General features: G+C 37.3%; 1 protein-coding gene across 1 annotated transcript in view; it reads left to right on the forward strand.

Moving 5' to 3' along the window:
• Positions 1-1,348: 1,348 nt before the first annotated feature.
• LOC120537109 (interleukin-13 receptor subunit alpha-1-like) overlaps positions 1,349-21,039 on the forward strand; it is a 110,393-nt gene continuing 90,702 nt past the window's right edge. The window contains exons 1-3 of the mRNA XM_039765769.1: positions 1,349-1,597; positions 13,530-13,648; positions 13,744-13,888. Of these exons, the coding sequence (XP_039621703.1) occupies positions 1,528-1,597; positions 13,530-13,648; positions 13,744-13,888 (334 nt within the window). The 5' untranslated portion in view covers positions 1,349-1,527. The remainder of the gene's footprint in view (positions 1,598-13,529; positions 13,649-13,743; positions 13,889-21,039) is intronic.

The raw sequence follows: 21,039 nt of genomic DNA on the forward strand, positions 1-21,039 counted from the left end.
TCACCTTATTCCAGCGTTTCTCAACCTTTAAGTATTTGCAACCAGAGTTTTCATAACAGTTTTAATCGCCCCCCAACATTTTTGAAATGTAGATGCATATTTGATTATACCTACTTAACTTTTATCGACATTTATCTAACTCTATACAGTATTTATTGTTCTATTATCAGAATGTAGTTTAAGTTAATTTGTTTTGGTTCCAACAGATGTTTTCTTTTTTCACATCTTCGCGCCCCTTTTGTTACTTCGCGCCCACAGGTTGAGAACCACTGCCTTATTCAATGGAGGGTTCATGGATGTCAAATGGCAATGAATAGAAATGCATTAATGTAAATATGTGAGCTGCCATCCGCAATTAGACATCGCATTTTGATGGTGATTTTGGTGATTCCCGAACAGATCTCTTATGCGATCCTTCCACAGTATCTCTCAAAATTATTTAGTTCAAATTGGTTATAAAGATTTCAATTCTGATCATTTTTTTTATTATTGTTAATTTTGATGAGTCTTTAAGTGGGATCGAACTCGGGCTAGCACTACGTTCAGAATTTGAAAAGCAACCACCTTAGTTAATTGTGCCATTGACGGCGTCATTTCGTTGTAGCTAATTCGTTACTTTCGTGCTCCACAAAATATTGTAAAGTACTAATAAATGAAATATTTCAATACTTGATCGAATAATAACAACTGATTTAAGGATTTCACCTTTTCTTTTTCAAATGTGCTTACCTATATCATGGCAAAGTACAGGGATAAACCATTATTTTCCGTCTACTCCATTTTAATTAAGTCAAACCAAGGAAAACATTTAAGGCTATTAAATGTGATCTCAAGAAAAGATGAGGGTTAATTCTAATACTAATAACAGGAGCGATTATAATGATACAGTGCAAAGGTAAATACTAATTGAAAGAGCCGGGAATCCATGCGTGAGGCGTCTTATTTTAACTCTTGCTATCGTATAGTGCATTCTGCTTGTCGGCGTTAGTTATATATATATATTTATATTTTTTAGACATCAGACACTAGAAGTTGCTGACGAACCCTTCTCTTCGTTGTCAGTCTGAACAGCGAAAAAATAAAAGCAATAAGAGTTATAACAGGCGTCATTGAAGTGGATCAGGAGTTTGTGTAATGTTAATGAAAATGGCCAGGAGGGGTCACTAAAGAGGTGAGTGTCAAATGCTTCGAAGCTTCGATACGATTTCCGACACAATTGCTTCAAACGTTTTGATGCTTCATGAGGCTTCACTCCGCCCATCACTAGTACGAAGTATTCAAATACGAGGAATACGCCTCAAAGTGTCTCCTCCTCAGCAAGACTGGGGGCGTGCTGGGTTTAGTTACTACTTGTTTCCGCAATATACGTACTTCCTCGTTTCGTAAAGTCGTCACTCGTCATAGCTTGGTGAAGTTAAGATGAATATTTTACAGCCAATGTTTTGCTTTTAATCAAACGTCTTCGTTATAATTAGTACGGAGTGTCCTGGATAAGAGAAAGAAATCGGGATTATATCTTTCAATATCATGCCTTTTACAAGCTACTTTGCGTTGTTCTGTTCTGTTGCTGCCTCGCTCCACGCATATTCCCATGCAGGTAGTGTTAACAGCTTTGTTTTTTTCTTATTTCTGTTGTTATGAATATACACACTATATAGGTTTAAATGGACATTGTTTTATGTTACAATTATGTTAAAGTTAGAAAGTTTTAAAACAGTGCTGAGAAAAGTGATTAAAATAAATAATACCTTTGGAGTTATTTCATACTTTTATTCTCATTTGTAATAATGGAATCTTGTTTTGTTATTTCTTTTTTTTGTTGATATTTTGCCTAGCTTCGATATGAAAAAAGTTAACAATTGTAGTTGGGGTTATATTCCACGGAGGGCGCTTATGAAATCGAGACTTAGATGAAAAATTCTCGTTTGAGTAAGCTTTGTTGTCCAATCGGGTATTTCTATCTATCTATCTATCTATCTATCTATCTATCTATCTATCTATCTATATATATATATATCTATATATATATCTATATATATCTATATATATCTATCTATATATCTATCTATATATATCTATATCTCTATATATATATATATATCTATATATATATATCTCTATATATATATATATATATATATATATCTATATATATCTATATATATATATATATATATATATATATATATATATATATATATATATCTATATCTATATATATCTATATCTAGATATATATCTATATCTATATCTAGATATATATATGACCAGTAATAACAAAAAAAATGTGCCTGCTGTTAAGAAAGCGAGGGAGGCTGCTCGGCTGTCTATTGCAGAACATTCTATTGCCTAAGTATAATATGGGTGTGAATTTGTGCATGGCATAATTAAATGTTAATGGAATTGTTCAAATTAAAAAAAAATCCTTTGTATTGTCCAAGTTGATTATTAAATGTACTTGTTTGTGAATGTCATACTTCAAGATGTAATCAATAGTGAATATTTATTGGCAGTGTGAAGCCTGTTTGACACCAAGACACAATTGTATACAAGTCCATACTTCAGAATTACTAGGATATGCATTTTTAAGCAAACGTATCTAGTGCATTTAGCAACCAAAAAGAAAACTGCAACTTCTGCCACCGGTGAGATGCCCCAGTTGTCACCTCTGTTGAAGGAGTATGCCATCCTAAGAATGTCTAATTGCACAGTGTGACTGAGCATACAAGTCATTACCACTTACCTGTGTACTGATGCTATGAAATGATTCGTATTTCATATAGTAAACATCTAATAAACTTGAGGATGCCATTATTTGTGTTTGGGAAGCCTAAAGTACAATATCTAGTGTCATGCTTTTTATGAAAGCATTTTACATAGATTCATTTTTTTATATAAGATTCATATTTGTTATCATTTTTTATATAAGATTCATATTTGTTATGAACAATTCTGAATTCCCTTATTCATTGTATTTTCAAGGAATGTGCACATCTTATATGATTCTAAGCTTAATATAACCCAGTTCCAGACAAAAGAAAAAAAGATCTATAGGTACAGCTTTTGAGTGGTGGTCCCTTTGGAGGTCAGAAGAGTAGTGATGGGACGGGTTCTCCCTGAAGTAATTGTTTTTTTTTTAATTTCCTAGTTCTTGTCTCTGTTTCAGATGATATTGGTATTAGGTGTGTATTTAGTGAAGAAGACAACTGAGGATCTATAGAGCTTTTGTTCCTCAAGCTACACGCTCTGAAATTTAGATTTTTAACTATGTCCCTAATTCTTTTTCTTTCTCTGTGGCACTAATACTCTTCCATACTAGTTTGATTGTCGTCAGCGACATCTCAGGCGCTGACACGAGTGGCAGCCTTTCCAGCAGCACTGTGTATGACTTTTTCTTCTTTATTTTTATCTTTCTACCTTTTTCTCTGTTTTTCTTTATTTCACTGTTAACTCCTACCACTTTCTTTTATGTGGACTCGTTCCCTGGACACTTTTTACTACTTGGAGATAGATTTTTACATACCAAGGCTCATCTATTCAAGTAGTCAACTTCTTGATAACAAATGCACACGCTGGTGTGCTTCCCTATTTATGTGACGAGGTAAGAAGGTGGTATCGGGGCAGCAGAGCCGGTGCTAAGATGAAAGCCAAACGTCTAGCAAGAAAGTGGCGCTACAAACCTTCAGTGCCTTCTGTGATCCTGGGAAATGTGAACTCACTACCAAATAAGATCGATGAACTGGCTGCACTGGTGAAAAATGTCAGGATCTACAGAGAATGCAGTTTGCTGTGTTTTAGTGAAACATGGCTAACAACTAACATCCCAGATGCTAACGTGGAGCTACCCGGGTTTAGCACAGTTAGAGCGGACAGAGACGCAAGTACCTGCAGAAAGGAGGGGGTGTCGCTCTCTATGTCAATAAAAGATGGTGCAACTCTGGACATGAAAACGTTAAAATCTCCACTTGCTGCAGGGACATCGAACTGTTGGCCATATGTTTGCGTCCCTATTACGTGCCCAGAGAGTTTGGACATGTGATTGTTGTTATTGTTTACATCCCCCCTCGAGCGAACGCGGACATAGCAAGTGACGTCATCCATTCAGCGGTTGCTAAGTTACAAACACAGCATCCGGAGGTGCTTGTGCTAATCGCTGGAGACTTTAACCATATAACGCTGGACAAAACATTACCTGCCTTCTTCTAGTATGTGGATTGTAACATGCAGAGAAATAGGACTATCGACCTACTGTATGCAAACATTAAAGACGCATACAGTGCCACCTCGCTCCCTGCGCTTGGGAAAGCAGATCATAACCTGGTTCTGCTTCAGCCTCACTACAAACCAAGAGTGAGGGAGCTACCTACAACCACACGCTTATTCAGGAAATGGTCCCCTGAGGCAGAGCAGGCTCTGAGAGACTGCTTTGGAACTATGGACTGGGATATCCTCCAGGGGTCACATAGTGAGAACGTTGAGGAGGTTGTTGACTGCACTACTAATTACATCAACTTCTGTATGGACATTGTAGTTCCAGTAAGAACAGTACGCTGCTATGCTAACAATAAGACATGGATTGCAAGTGACATCAAGGGCCTTTTGATCCAGAAGAAAAGGGCTTTTAAAGGCGGTGATCAGCATGAGCTCAAGTACGTGCAGAAGGAACTCGAGTCCAGCTCAGGGTGGTGAAGGAGCAGTACGGGAGAAAGCTGGAGTAGAAGTTGCAGAATAACAGCATGAAGGAAGTGTGGGATGGGATGAAGATTATCACTGGCTGCAGCTCGAAGTGGGGTGTCACCATCGAGAGAGACATGGAGAGAGCAAACCAAATGAACAACTTCTTTAACAAGTTTGACCACCCTAACCCACTCTCACCTCGGAGTACTGCATCCTCCAACCATCCTTCTGCTGATACCAGCATAGGAGAGACATCCCCACCCACAATTACAGCAGCGCAGAGAGCTGAGGAGACTTCGTGCCAGCAAAGCAGCGGGTCCAGATGGAGTATCGCCACGAATGCTGAAGGCCTGTGCGCTGGAACTGGGGAGTCCTCTACAGCGCACCTTCTAGCTGCTGCCCATGGCATTCAGTTTCATTTGCACCTGTCTCCATTTTTCTGATCGTTAATTGTCAGAATCAGGATGTAATTAACAGATCAAACCCCTTAGAAAAAAATAATTTTAAGGACAATGAAAAAAAAACAGTATTAAGCATTTAAACCTATGGCAAAAAGTCTTTATTACATATAAACCTCACAAAACTGTTATTCTGAATGCAAACTAGGAGAAGGATAAAAGTAATATAATTTAACAGAGATCAGTTAAAAGAAAAAAAAGATTGACTGTGAAACAAAAGTCTGCAGCCACAGGGAGCCCAGGACTGAACTTGGTAACCCATGGTCTAGATGTGCATGTCCCTTTCCACAGATGAGCACAGACCTGTAGTGATTCACTCACTCAAATTGGCCCAAGTGGTTTAAGGCCGCCAAAATGGTCAGTAAAGCAGTCCGGAATCTCCACCAGACTGCCCAGATGGGGCACACACTCGGGCAGCCTGAGATGACAGACTGGCTTCAGCCTACACTGGGGCCAAAATAAGTCTCTAAATCAAAGTTCCAAAATATATTCTTAAATGTCCCAGTTACATCAAAAATGTCCCACTAAACAAGGGATTACCACAAAGCCTTGGCTGGGAGACAAAAAGATTTAAAAAATGCTCAGTACAGCAACAGAAAATTCAAAGAGCAGAAAGACACAAAAGGAGTTGCCTAAAAATCAGGCAATCCAGTAACAAACTGAAATCCAATACAGAATCCAAAAAGAGTGATCAAAAAAATGAACAAAAATGTCAAATATCCAGTAATCCAATATAAACTATATGCAAAAAAAAAAGGTAAAAAGCACTTGCTAAACCTCAGTGCATACAATATACTGCATTTAACTGCCTGTTTCCGCAGCCTTTACAGGGCTGGGTACCATCCCTAAAGGGAAATGGACATATGGCCCCACCTCTCAAGAAGCTATCCACAATAAATAAAGAGCATGGTAGAACAGATTTTAACACAAACTAAATAATAAATAAAACTGATAAAATGCATAACTTTATAAAGAATAAGCATGAATAACATTATAAATCATGTTTATAGAATTTTAAATTAACAAAAAGGCATAAAAAAGAATTTAAACATAAGCTCAGGGGGTCACCTTGGCTTAAATATAACAAGACCAAAACAGAACTCAAAAAGCTGTAGCAGTTTACCATTGAAGATGCCTTTACCAGTTAAAGAAAATATGAACACAATTTTAAAGAAGCAAAAAGACTTAACAATGCTGTAGCAGTGTTCATATGCATTGACTGAGTTCCGATTTGTACTGCTGAAATAAAAAAACAGAAATCTTGTTTAACAGCTTGACAGAAAATAGTGCATACCAAGGAGGAAACTCTTCTCTCATGCAGAGATTCCAAACAGGTCCTACTACTCATGTATTATAGACCGGTGGACAAATTGTGCAGTGGATACATGTTTCTCTGTTACAGTTCAGTTCATTACAGACTTAGGGGAAATTCAGTCTTGGTGTCTAGGATGTCTGTTTGGCTATAATGTTCATCTTCCAGTAATCAAAGAAGCTATAGGGCTAGGTTGTGTGCCATTTTCTCAATCAAGGGTTAGGAAGACAGCTTCTCCTGATTAAACAAAATAACAAGGCCTTTAAAGGAAAAGTAGAAGGTTCTTCACCACCCAGAGCAAAATTCAAATCAAGATTAAATCCACCTAGTGGGATTCATTCTTTGACATGGTGGACCACTTTTGTGAAGTTGTCTTTGCAGGTTATCCGTAAAGAGGAATAACTGGCATTTGATGCCCAATGATGCAAGCATCACCACATATGAAACTTTAAAAGATGTCCTGGACCCACTACATAGATTTACTGATGCCCTGAGTGGGGAAAAGGAGACCACACTGTTTTCTTTAATACTCCTGATGTGGAATATATCATCATATTTACAGAGCAGTGACAAAGACTCTGGGCTTGCTTACACTATGGAAGCTGAGAAGAGGAACAATTTTTATCTATACTAATTAAAGGCAAAGCCCTCACTGACTCACTCACTCATTACTAATTCTCCAACTTCCCGTGTAGGTAGAAGGCTGAAATTTGGCAGGTTTATTCCTTACAGCTTACTTACAAAAGTTAAGCAGGTTTCATTTCGAAATTCTACACGTAATGGTCATAGCGGTCGACAACGTCTGCCATGTTGAACTTTCTTATTTATGGCCCCATCTTCGCGAAATTTGGTAGGCGGCTTCCCTGCACTAACCGAAACCGATGTATGTACTTATTTCGATGGTATGATGCCACTGTCGGCCGCCATATTGAACTTTCCAACGTCACTAATTTTCCAACTTCCCGTGTAGGTAGAAGGCTGACCCCATCTTCACGAAATTTGGTAGGTGGCTTCCCTGCACTTCGCTTTCAAGTGTACCAAAATGGCCAAATATTTTACACCTTTGGACAACCGCCAATGCCTCTTAAACATCTTAGATTCACAAGTGACGATTTCAGTAGTGGACACTTTGATGTTTATGAATGTTTAAACTCTCAAAAGCTGGATGTGAAGTTATCGATGAAACCGGTTGTATACTTACAACGCTTGACAGATGCCAAATGTCTCTTCAACACAAGTCCTACAAATACTGTCGTAATTGAAACAAATCATTAAACTCAAACCGATTATGACAGCAGCAATCCAAGCTGTGAGATTTGAAACAAGATTACTGTTCACATTGCCAACTGTACGTTGCATGCTCAAGAGTAAGCTCAGCACACAGCTTGGTCATATTACAACCGGAGGGCTGAACTGACAATGTGGTATACAAAGAGATCCTTAACAAATAATTATTGGTATATTTTCCCTCCGTTTAAAAAGGTTTAATTTTCTTCTTAATAAAAATTTTAAGGCAGTACTTCGCCGCTGCGAAGCGCAGGTATTTTGCTAGTTAGAGATAAAATTTAAACAGTTACAAACTCTCATTAACAAAGGAGAAGGAGGTGCAGGAAATGTTTCTGCATAAAGCCAAGATAGCTGACATAACTGTACAGTTAAGAGAACACACGTATGAAAAATAAACAACATAAAAGTCAATTAGGAGCAAAAAAAGTGTGTGTGTGTGTTTATTTATTTTCCTAAACAACTGAGCCTTTTCAGTTTAAGCAAAATAAGCAAAAGGAGGTAAAGAGATGACATTAATGAAGTGTTTAAAGTATGAATGGAATAGTATAGTGGGTTGAGGCTGTTGCTTTAAAATGAATTCAACAAGAACACGGGGACACTGTTGGTAACTTGTTAAAGGTATTTTTCCCACGAACATTAGGAAGTTTTTCTTCACACAGATAAACATAGATGTACCTGCCTACCAATTAGTTTGGTAGACGGTAGCACTTTATTGACATTCAAAACTAGAGTTTATTTTATTTTGGAAGAATTAAGTTCAAAGGACTGGTGACCTTTGTTGGGTTCAATGCCCCCTTCTTGTCTAAATTTTGTAATATTTCGGTCGTATTTTTTCAACTAATAAGAACAAAACCAACCTCCACCCAACTCTCTTTATCTAATTAGCAATTAACAGTACCATCTACAGTTTACTAGAAGAGTTATATAAATAAAATAAATTTTTTTTTTATTCTTTATGCTTCATAATATACATAAGGGTTGACCTTCATATTCAACAACTGCAAAGCAGCTTTTCCACTCATGCTGGTCTTTTTGTTACCTTTTTCACAGAGAGCCTGTCTGTTTTTTCTTTTTTCTAAACATTGACCATGGATTTTATCATCGTCTTGTTATTTACTACTTCTGGACACTTCACTTCTCTCATGAAAAATCTATCCATGTTTTTCAACATTTTGAGCTTTCACCAGTAGACTGCACTATATCATTTTTAAAATAAAGTTAGGCCTTTAATGTAGATATTTTTTTACGTTGTCCTTGAAGTGCAAGTTGCAGAAAATTTAAAGCAGTAGGGAGGTAGGTGCAAAATATGAGGAGTAACAATGTTCAGTTTTCAAAAAGGTGCATAACAGGACTGTATTTCTCATTATGTTAATTGGGAAAAGTAATACTTCATTTCCAGTTTATCCCATACCAAAGCTAGCTGCTCCAAATACCAGCTAAACATTTAATACACATGTATAACAATCTAACAAGGTATGTTAAGCAATAAAAAATATGTCAATTTTATAATTAATGAACACTGAATGAGTCAGTAAATGTTTGCTGTATTTTTTTGACTGGACTAAAGATGGACTTCACTATTTTTATGTTCGATAAGCAGAAGGCTATCTGCAGACTTGCATGGGATTAGATAAAAAAAGTGTAAAATTGGAGGCCGTGTACCCTTGTAGATTCTTTGTGTTGCAAACTAGAGAAAAAGGCACCAAGTGTGATGGTGCAGGCCCACTTCAGGCTCCCTGTTCCCATTTGGGAGCCTCTTGAACCCCACACTGTTGATAACATAACTAAATGACCTGGCAGATGGGAACAAATCACACAAGAAGCAAGGGGATGTTGTAAAAGTGCTAAGTGCTTTTATTAAAAATAAAACAAAACAGTGTCCAAGTAAATAGCACTGTGCTTCAAAAGTACTCCATAGATAAGTAATCCATAAAAACAAGGTGAAAAGTGGGGGATAAAATCACAATAAATAAATCCTTTAAAAGCAGAGGTTAAAAAATCAGTCACTGGATCCTTAATGTTCTCTTCAGAAAAGGATGATCACAGCCCACCTCCTCCTTCGTCTCCCCAGCTTAACCATAACTCATACAGTCGGCGGATACTCGGCAGCCACGATCTTCATCCCTGACCCCTGTCTTGGCTACCTCATTCCAGCGCTGCCAGACTGTCCAAGGTAGGCTCTCCTCCCATCATCCTTCACACACCTGTGGTCATACCTCAGATCTCTGGGGAGGTGTTTTATCTTGGTAGAGCAATATATATATATATATATATATATATATATATATATTGCTCTACTTTCCCCTATTGTATTATTAATATGTAACCTTAGAAAGCCTAATCTCACAGACTTACCACTGTATATAACTTATTCCCACCTTCCCTTCTATATCTATAACCTCAGGCAATTAGATGTAGTAAAAAGGCAAGCAGGAGTTAAGTTACACATAAAATAATGTATTACTGATAATATTCATAAATAATAACAAAAAGCAAAGTACATTTGAATATTGGCAACCATACAACTTGATAAAATGGTAATGTGTAACTCAGGTGGCACACAGACTTGTAGTTACTTAAAATGTCTCTAGTTAAGGCATCATTGGTGCTCAGCTTTCTTCACAACAGGCCTCAAGCCTGTTTCAATATGGCTGAAGCTGTGCTCTTCATTGTGCTGTTCTTGTCAGTTCATGGTGTGATGGTCTTCATCAGTTGTTAACAAGAGAAAGATACTTCTACATCATCACAGGTTAGCAAGAGAGATGCTTCTTCGTCATATGTTGGTTAGAGAGAGAATGTGGTTGAGCAAGCAAATTTATAGGTTTTCTGTACAATCTTTACAGCCAATAAACTAACCTGGCTTTATGTGGGGGATGAGAGAAAGACTTTAGCAAAGAAACACTCGCCAAACTGGTTTAAGACACATCCCCAAATCCTGTCGGAAAATTACAAAGAGACATACAAAACATTTATCAAGTTATATGCAAAATCTTACATCACAACAGGAGGTCATCAGCCATGCTTGCCCCACTCCATGTCCTTGTTTCTGTCTTTTGCCTTTCACTCGCACCTGCACTTCTCCTTTTTATGTGGGGACGTGGCACAGATGTGGCGATTACCATCTCCCAGCATCACTTATGGACACGGTTGACTCTGCACCTGTGCACTTAAGTGTGGATATGCCTGTGCCACATCGCACCTGGGAACTGCTCCTGTCATGCTACCCCTCCCTGAAGCCACAAGTGTGGTAATTATTTATTTAAAAAGACAGCGATCAGCCACAGACCTTACTTTGTCACAGCAAGAGGGGACATTTTTAGCAAGCAAACGTAAACAAACTATAGGGGAACAGGATGTGGTAGCAGCTTGTAAACAGCTGAGCAACTACTGCGAACTTAAAAACTTGTGATCTTGTGCAGTTTTAAATTGTTTGTACCCATGAAATTTGAAATTATTATTCAATGCCAACTCACATTTCCATTGGGGTGGAACAAAGAGTATGGGTATGAAAACCTGGAAATCACTATGGCTAGAAATTTTACAAGACAGCAGAGCATGAGGATTGTCTACTGTATTCCAATTGCAGCTAACTGAATTGCCATCTTCATATCCCTCACAATTACTTTACATGCATTTCACTTTGTCTTTCTATGTTCTATTGAATTTAGAATGCCCTACCTCTTGATTCCCTGAATACCCTCCTCCTTTGCACACCCCTAATCATCTTCCATCATGGCATACAAGAGAAGAACACACAATTGGAAGTGTTTATGAGGCATCATAACATGTTTTAAACTGATTTGACACATACTATCATAAGATTAGGGGCCTTTACATTTAGTATAAAATGTGTTGAATATCCATTAAACATAAACATGTGGGAGGAATAATCAATGCAAACTTTAGGAGCTTATCTAGGCTGTAACTGGACCTCAGGTTCAGAATCCCTGATCTGACAAATCTAAAGTGTTTATTTGCAAACTTTTTTTTTTCTGTTATTGTCTATACAGACATTTATCTGTCTGTTCACAGTAATTAAAGTATTACTTAAGATTTGCAGGTTTGAATCTGGAGAAGAGTTTTTGGGTAACTAGTGGAACATTTTATGTTTTTTATAGCTTAATTGGTTTTATTTTTTTAGTTAGTGTTAGGTACAGTGCAATGTTTTACAAGAATACCTGACTAGAATTTCCATATGAACATCATACTTAGCAGTGATTCAATTTTGTGAGTAACATCCAGTATCCCACAATGCAAACATGCCTTTTTTGGGCAGTTCAGGTACATTAAGAAATCATAGTGGAATATAGGTGTGTGCGATATTGGGAAAAAAAAATATCTCTATTTTCTGGGACTTTGACGATAACGATAATTCCAAGATAATGTAATGTATTATTTGAAATTATATTGAATTATATTTTTGTCATCTATAGCTTTACTTGTCAGGTCTTTTTGTATTTTTAAACGTCATAATAAATAAGATCAATTTAACCTAAATTGCATTTTATACAGGAACCCCAAATTACTCACCAATCACAATATGAAGCCTATGCCCAAAACAAGGTAGCCTCTTCCAGTTATTAATCCATAGTAAACTGACAACGTTAGCACCGCTGTCTGTTGTCACGCAAACCATCCGGTGTTCTCGCAGTGACATGATGCCATCACATCTTTCAGACCTTGCTCAATGATGTCGCCAGTGTGATCTTGTGGGAAGTAGGATGTTTGCAAACAGAAGCTTTGCAGTTGCCAGTTTTCTTCAATGAAATGCACGGTCAGGGAGAGGTATGGCTTGGATGTTCGGCTTGACCTTAAATCCGTTGTTGTGGCAAAATGTGAAACTTTTTGCAGTTTATGTGTCAGAGTTTGGCAACACGAATCATACAACTTAGGCAGAGCTGTTTGACTGAAATATTTTCGGCCAGGCAGTGTGTACCTAAGTTGTTTAAAACCATCTTTCTCAACCACTTGAATTGGCACCATATCTTTTGCGATGTAATGGGTGACTGCGTTTGTTATGTCATGCCATCTGTTGCTTTTCTTGTCGTAAGGCACATTTTTGCAGAATGAGTCCGCTAAAGTTTGCTGAGTGTGTTTTTGTGCTTGTACCTTGGTTACTTTAGACTTGTGCTGGACAGTTGATTCCTTAAGCTTTTCGTATTCTTTGTATTCTGTTCGGTGGTTAGTTCGCAAATGGTGAAACAAGTTAGTTGTCAAGCTGTCTTTAATGGCAACCGATTTACCACATAGTTTGCAGATTTCCGTCTTTTGAGCAACATTCGTCTTTTCAAAACCAAACCTCTGCCATGCGAGTGAGAATGAACCACGTCTGGCAATTAACTCTGACGACGCAGATGGCGAGGCTGTTTCTTCACTCATTTTGAGGCAGGGAGCGGCGCTAACTTGTAGTTGCTCGATGTGCACGCCTACGCAACTCGCTTTGCGCACATGCAGTGGTCTATACTGTTGCATTAGTGAATGAACTCTGTGTTTCTTTTTTTTTGCAAAGCGAGTTACATACTCGATAATTTAAACTTGCACATCGTTAAAACAGCAATTAAGATATAATCGTAAACGATGTACTGTATATCGCACACGCCTAGTGGAATATTTTCTGATGGTGGTAACATCTTTGAACAGCAGTAAGTGATGAGTTGGAATAATATTTTTCACTAGTCAGTACCTTAGCATACATACTGTAGAATATTTTCCTCATTTGTTTAGTTTGTTAGATTAAAATGCTACTTTTTGCAATAAGATTAATTAACACCATTTTTTCCTTTCTCCACAAATAGTACCACCCCCTTTAAACTTGACATTTTCACTGAGGAATCTTTTCACTGCTAAATGGTCATGGAGCCCCCCAGCAGGACTGAACAACTGTTTAATCGAATATATTTCAGAAGTAAATAAGGTAACAGATTTTCATTATTTTTGACAGCACTTATGATTGTGTGAAACTAGAAATTTCAAGTCAGTTATTTTTTTTTATTATTTTTTATTTATTAGAATAGTCCTGAATGGACAGTTCAGCTATTTCGTGAAGGAGATTTAGATTTAAATAATGGAACAGAATTTCGTGTGAAAGCTTCAAATACATGCCAAAATCATATGGCTGCAGAATGGGCCACAATATTTATACCACCACCCTCAGGTAAGAACAAATATAGTTAAATAACACTGCAACATGTTGCAAAGTGACAGACATTAAAAAAAAAAAAGGTGTAATGCACTTATTAGTTATGTACCAGTTACTTACAGTTTTGTTCTTATTACAGTATGTGCAAGAGCATGTATTATTTATTTTGTTATGTGATCAGATTTTTTTTGTATGCCAAGGAATTAAGTAATTTTTTAATATTTTTATTTAATTTGGTTGTTTATCAAAGTTACTGTCAGGGTGTAAATTTGTCTTAAAGCTTTTTTTGGCAATGAAAGCCTTATTACAACAATAGAAAAAAACAACATCTTACAGATGCAAACACCAGTTTTAACATATTATAAAATTACAAGCCAATTCCCAGCATCCTCCAAACAGACTCCCAGCCAACACATACTACCCTAAACCACCAAACCAGCCCTGCAGAATAGCATCATCCTTGGCAAGGAGATAGACAGCTAAGGATTAGGGTTGCAGCAAAGTCAGGATAAGACTCCCTGTTGATCCTATCCATAGAGAAGAATTAAAAAAAAGGACAATTCCCAGTGACCAAGAGTTTTCCATGAGAGGCTAGAACATGAGTTGCATCAGTTGTCCTTAAAACAAAGAGCTTCTGCTAGATAACAGAAAGGTGGTGCATAAAGGTTTAGAGGTACAAAAATATGAGGGAGAAGAAAAATGTTAATTGAAAATCACTGTCAGAAAATGATATTCACCAGTATAAAACATAGACACTGAAGGGCAATCCCAAAAGATGTGCATAAAGGATAGAAGATCAGACCACAGGCATATTGTTTTAATATAATCTATACTAATAAAAGGCAAAGCCCTCACTCACTCACTCACTCACTCACTCACTCACTGACTCATCACTAATTCTCCAACTTCCCGTGTGGGTGGAAGGCTGAAATTTGGCAGGTTCATTCCTTACAGCTTCCTTACAAAAGTTGGGCAGGTTTTATATAGAAATTCTACGCGTAATGGTCATAACTGGAAGCAGTTTTTCTCCATTTACTGTAATGGAGATGAGCTTCAACGCCGTGGAGTTTCGTGTGACATCATCACGCCTCCCACGTAATCACGCAGTACATAGAAAACCAGGAAGACCTCAAAAAAGCGCTGAAGAAAACATGCATTATATAATTGAGAAGGCAGCGAAACAATAAGAAGCGAGCCGAGTGACATATACAACCATATTCATGAGTTCTGCTACTTCGGAAACAAAGCACGATGTAAACCTACACTTGAAATTAAGTTCATAGACAGGCTGCCGCTGGCGTTTGTAATTTAGTGCCTGCCCATATAAGGCTGTCCGTCAGCGGCAATCCAATAGCAAACTCCCACTAAATATTCACAGGTTAAGGACTGTGCTTATGCAGAGGAAGATGAGATGGTCAGGGTGGTGTTTGGTACAAACTCAGCGAAACTGCGAGAGAAAGTTTTAAGTGCCAGGACTAAGGTAACATTAAATACAGCCATGGACATAGCGAGATGGCACCAGCACAGCTGGGAAACTTCGATGCATGTACACCGGCGCTCACGTGAACTGGCGCGAGTGCACAGATAAAAGCAACAGTTCCAAAGAGCGCTGAACAAAAACCGAATTACACAATTGAAAAGGCAGCAAAAAATATGAAGCCTTTGATACATACAAGCATATTCATAAATCCAAAACAAAGCACACGTTGGAAAAGTCAATGTCCCGCTAAAGGAAGACAGTGTAAAAAAGACCTGTGCATGCAGTGTGTCAGGTCTCAGATAAAGAAGAAGACGAGCTGTTTATTGATGCAGTAAGAAATGAATCGATGAATGAAACCTGTCATCTTTACAACGATTGACAAACACGGAATGTAACTTGAACACAACACATCCTACAAATACGAACCTGATTGAAAGAAATAATGATAATCAAATCCTTGATGACAGCAACACTCAGTAACACTCACAAAACAAATACTGTATATTGACAGTCATGTTACGTTATTTTTAAAATGTTCCCTTTTCGTTTTCATAGCTTTTTTAACACACTACTTCTCCGCTGCGATACGCGGGTATATATATATGTATATATATATAACCCGATCTACATACTCGAATAATGGATACTTTATTAAGCCATCAATGATTGTTTTGGTAAAGCCATACTCAGTGTATTCATTAGATGAACGGTAAAAAAGTAAGAGCGAGGAAGGATGACTTATTGAGGCATGCAGGCTGTAGTCGCGTCAACTCTATCTGAATTGCGCGATCACATTTGAAAAATATATCTTTTCAAGTTCTATTTAGTCCATATGTGTCAAAGTAAAGGGCCGCGGGCCACATCCGGCCCGGCGTGTAATTATATCCGGCCCGCGAGATCATTTTATATACTGTATTATTGTTATTAAAGCCCGGGTATATGAAGCGCTGGTAACACAATAAACTACAGATCCCATAATGCAGCGCTTCAGCTGCCTTACTGAACACTTACCGTGTTAATCAAGTCTACCTTATGATGCTGCAAGTTATTGCGAAGCTAGCTCACACGATGCTGAAGAGAAAAGTTGATTCTGAAAATAGAGCCTTTAAAAACCGATGGGAGGCTGAGTATATGTTTACTGAACCCGTGTGTCTCATTTGTGGAGCTAATGTGGCTGTAATTACAGAATTTAATCTAAGACAAAACATCAGGTTAACCTGAATGCAATGCAGAAGATACAGAAAGCAGCATAATTAAATAAGAATCTGACACTTCAGCGGACGTTTTAACCCGTGCACAATCACAAAGTGATTTCAAGTGAAGCTGCTTTTATGGGAGACACAAATGCACCAGTGCAATTTGCCCCACTGTCCCTGTTGCTCACTGATGAGCACCTGCAATCCATCCTGAGAATCTCCACAACACAGAACCTCACACCAAACATAAACGAACCTGTGGCCAAAAAAAGATGCCAGGCGTCCAGCTCTAAAATGACATATGAGCAAAGAAAACTGAATGATTTGATTTGTTATTGCTGAAAGGAACACATTTCATTTATATTTCTAGGTTTTGTTATGCAGCATGTTCATATTTGAATTTGTATCATTTTGACAGGATATATTTTTGTGGAGAGCAAAATCTTTTGGGATATTTAAAATCTAAGTTTATTTTTTATATAAAATTACATAAGAGTAAAGAAATGTGAATGTTTGTTCTTTTAACGTTAACTTTATTTCTTTTTTTTTTTTTTTATTTATTTATTTTTTTATTTATTAATTTTATTACAATCAATACATAGCAATCAAGTTTTTACAAAAAAAAGAATTATGCTAAGAACAGATCGATCCCCACCCTTGAGAGAGAGAGCAAGCCAAACGGTGTAAAATTTAAGGCTTTTAAAAATACCTAAATCAACAAATTCTCTGTGCTTTATAAACATTTCAAAATATTACTGATTAGATCCTGCCATGTTTTGAAAAAAGTCTGCACAGATCCTCTAACTGAGTATTTGATTTTTTCCAATTTTAAATAATATAACACATCAGTTTCCCACTGACTTAAAGAGGAGAGTTTGGGTTCTTCCAGTTTATCAGAATAAGTCTGCGTGCCAACAGTGTAGTGAATGCAATCACAATTTGTTTGTCTTTCTCCACTTTAAGACCCTCTGGAAGAACCCCAAACACAGCTGTTAATGGGTTAGGAGGGATTGTGAGTCCAAGACTGTCTGAGAGGTAATTAAAATTTTTGTCCAGAATAATGTTAATTTGGTGCAGGCCCAGAACATGTGACCTAGTGAGGCTGGGGCTTTTGCAGCGTTCACAGGTTGGATCATGCCCTGGAAACATTTTGGAGAGTTTTAGTGAGACAGATGTGCTCGATATATAATTTTGAGTTGTATAATTGTATGCTTTGCATATGGAGCTTGAGTGAATTCTCTGCATTGCTACTTTCCACTCCTTTTCTGATATATTAATTGAGAGGTCATTTTCCCAGTGTCCTCTTGGATCTTTGAAAGGAAGGGATTGTAAAAGGATTTTATATATTGTAGAGATGGAGTCTAACTCCTTGAAATTGAGCAATAATTTTTCCAGCGTGGATGAGGGTGCAAGATGAGGAAAATCTGGAAGGTTCTGTTTAACAAAGTTCCTGATTTGAAGATAGTGAAAGAAATTTGTAGCTGGAATGTTAAATTTGGAATGTAATTGTTCATAGGATGCAAAGGCGTTGTCTATATAAAGATCTCTAAGCAAGTTAATTCCAAATTTTTCCAGATATTAAAACTGCATATGTTTGTGAGGGTTGAAAGAGGTGGTTCTTTTGCAGGGTGCCACAGAAAGAAGCTTCTCCGTCTTAAAATGCTTTCTACATTGGTTCCAGATTCTAAGTGAGTGGAGCACAATTGGGTTATTAGTGTATTGCCGATAGCGTGTGTTTATTGGAGCACAAAGCAAGGAATACAAAGAAGTACTGCAGGATTTTACTTCTATTGCGGTCCATGCCTGTGTATGTTCTTCTATTTGTGTCCAGGTTCTTATCGACTGTATATTTGCGCCCAGTAATAAAACTGGAAGTTAGGTAGAGCCATGCCGCCTTCTGCCTTTTGTCTTTGTAGGGTCGCTCTTTTGATGCGTGGATGTTTAGAATTCCAAATAAATGAGGTTATTGTTGAATCTAATTGCTTAAAAACGATTTATTAATGTATATTGGTATGTTTTGAAATAAAAAGGAGCTTAGGAAGAATATTCATCTTAACAGTGTTAATTCTTCCAGCTAGTGTGAGATGAAGGGTTGACCATCTATGCAAGTCTTGTTTAATTTTTTCCATGCAGGCGAAAATTTTGTTGATAAAGAGCTTTATGTTTACTTGTGATGTTTACGAGGTATTTAAACTGTTCTGCAATGATAAAAGGAAGGGTGTCTAATCTAATATTATATGCTTGAATTCACGGAAAGAGTACACTTTTATTCAGATTAATTCTGAGACCAGAGAGCTTTTGAAATTCTGTGAGTGCTGCTAAGACTGCAGGCACAGAATTTTCTGGATCCGATATATACAGTACCATGTCATCTGCATATAATGAGATTTTCTGTTCCAGTCCTTCTCTGCTAATCCCCTTTATCTGATCAGTATTTCGACAATGTATTGCCAGTGGTTCAATGGCAATTGCAAACAGCAGTGGTGACAAAGGGCATCCTTGTCTTGTGCCACGTTCTAGTTTAAAGTAGTCTGAGCAAATGTTATTGATGCAAACTGAAGCTTCTGGGTTAGTATACAGTAATTTAATCCATGCACAAATGTTGGGCCAAACCCAAACTTCTCCAAAATAGTAAAAGGTATTTCCATTCAATCATGTCAATGCTTTTCTGCATCCAATGATAATAATATTTCTGGGGTGTTTGATTTAGTTGGTGAGTATATTACATTAAACAGGCGTCGAAGATTTGAAGATAAGTGTCGGCCCCTAATAAATCCAGTTTGGTCTTGTGATATTACTGAGGGAGCACTTTCTCCATCCTTCTAGCTATGATTTTAGAGAGTATTTTAACGTCGTTATTCAGAAGTGAAATTGGTCTGTATGATGCACATTGTAATAAGTCCTTATTTTGTTTTGGAAGACAGTGATTAGTGCTTGGCGAAAGGTTTGTGGAAGAGATTGGTTATCTCTGGCTTCTGTAAATGTTGCTAATAGGAGGGAGCTAGCTGAGCGGAGAATTTCTTGTAAAACTCTGCAGGGTAGCCATCAGGGCCTGCTGCTTTTCCACCTTGGAGTGACTTTATAGCATCCAGTAATTCTGATAATGACAGAGGTTTATCGAGCTCCTCCACACTAATAAGCGTCAATTTGTGGTATCTGTAATTTATCCAGAAATGCATTAGATTGTATATTGTCTTCTTTAAACTCAGTAGTATATAGGGATTTATAGTAGTCTCTAAAAGTGTACATTATATTTTTGTGTTCGATGATTTTATCTCCGTTAGTGTTAGTAATTACGAGATTGCGTTGCGTACATCTTGCTTGTGAATTTGTTGCTAAAAGCTTATTAGCTTTCTCTCCATGTTCATAATAATGATGTCTGGATTTGTAAATTAGTTGTTCGGTTTCTTTAGTTGTCAAGAGGTTTAATTCTGAATGTAGAGCCTGCCTCCTCTTATGTAGAGTCTCGCTTGGTAGTCTGGCATGTTCTTCATCTATTTTAGTAATTTCGCTTTTTATCTCTGCTACTTTCTTAGCGGATTTATTTCTGTGGGAAAGATATGAGATAATCTGTCCTCTTAAGAAGGCCTTAAGAGTTTCCCAGAGTATTCCTGCAGAGATCTCAGGGGATGTATTTGTCTCTAGAAAGAATTCAATTTGTTTGGATATAAATTCAGTACAATTCTCGTCAGCTAATAGAAGCGGATTGAGGCGCCATCTGGGGGTGAGTGTATGGGGCTTAGTAATTTCAGCTCCAAGATCATGAGCATGGTCTGAAATAACAATAGCATCGTATTTACAAGATTTAATCTTAGGCAAGAAGTTATTATCTATAAAGAAGTAATCAATCCTTGAGTAGCAATGATGTACTGGTGAGTAGAAAGAATATGTTCTTGAATTTGGGTTTAAAACCTCCAGGGATCTGATAAGTTGTGATCAGTTATAAACTTTGTAATTATCTTTGCGGTGTTAGTTGCGTTCCCCTGTGGAGGAAGTCTTATCTAAAAGTGGATTTAGAACACAATTAAAGTCCCCAGCCATTATAAGTTTATGAGTGTTCAGATTGGGAATGGATGCAAATAAATTTTGTATAAATTCCTTATCATCAACATTAGGTGCATAAACATTTATCAAAATCATTTTACAGTTAGATAAGTCTCCCATGACCATCACATATCTCCCTTCAGGATCCAATACTACATCTGATGCTACAAATGGTACTGTTCTATGTATGAGAATTCCCACCCCTCTAGTTTTCTTTGTAAAACTAGAATGGAACATTTGGCCAGTCCAGTCTTTTGCAGCGGAACTGATCCTTACTTAGTAAGTGGGTTTCCTGTAAAAATACTATTTTAGCATTTAGACCTGTTAGGTGAGAAAGTACTTTCTTTCTCTTTAATTCGTGATTCAGGCCTTTAACATTCCAGCTTACGAAGTTAACTGTCCCATCATGGAGACACTGATTCTGAGTTTTTGGTGTCATATTATAG

Source organism: Polypterus senegalus, chromosome 10, assembly GCF_016835505.1.
Source record: "Polypterus senegalus isolate Bchr_013 chromosome 10, ASM1683550v1, whole genome shotgun sequence".
NCBI classification, from domain to species: Eukaryota; Metazoa; Chordata; class Cladistia; order Polypteriformes; family Polypteridae; genus Polypterus; species Polypterus senegalus.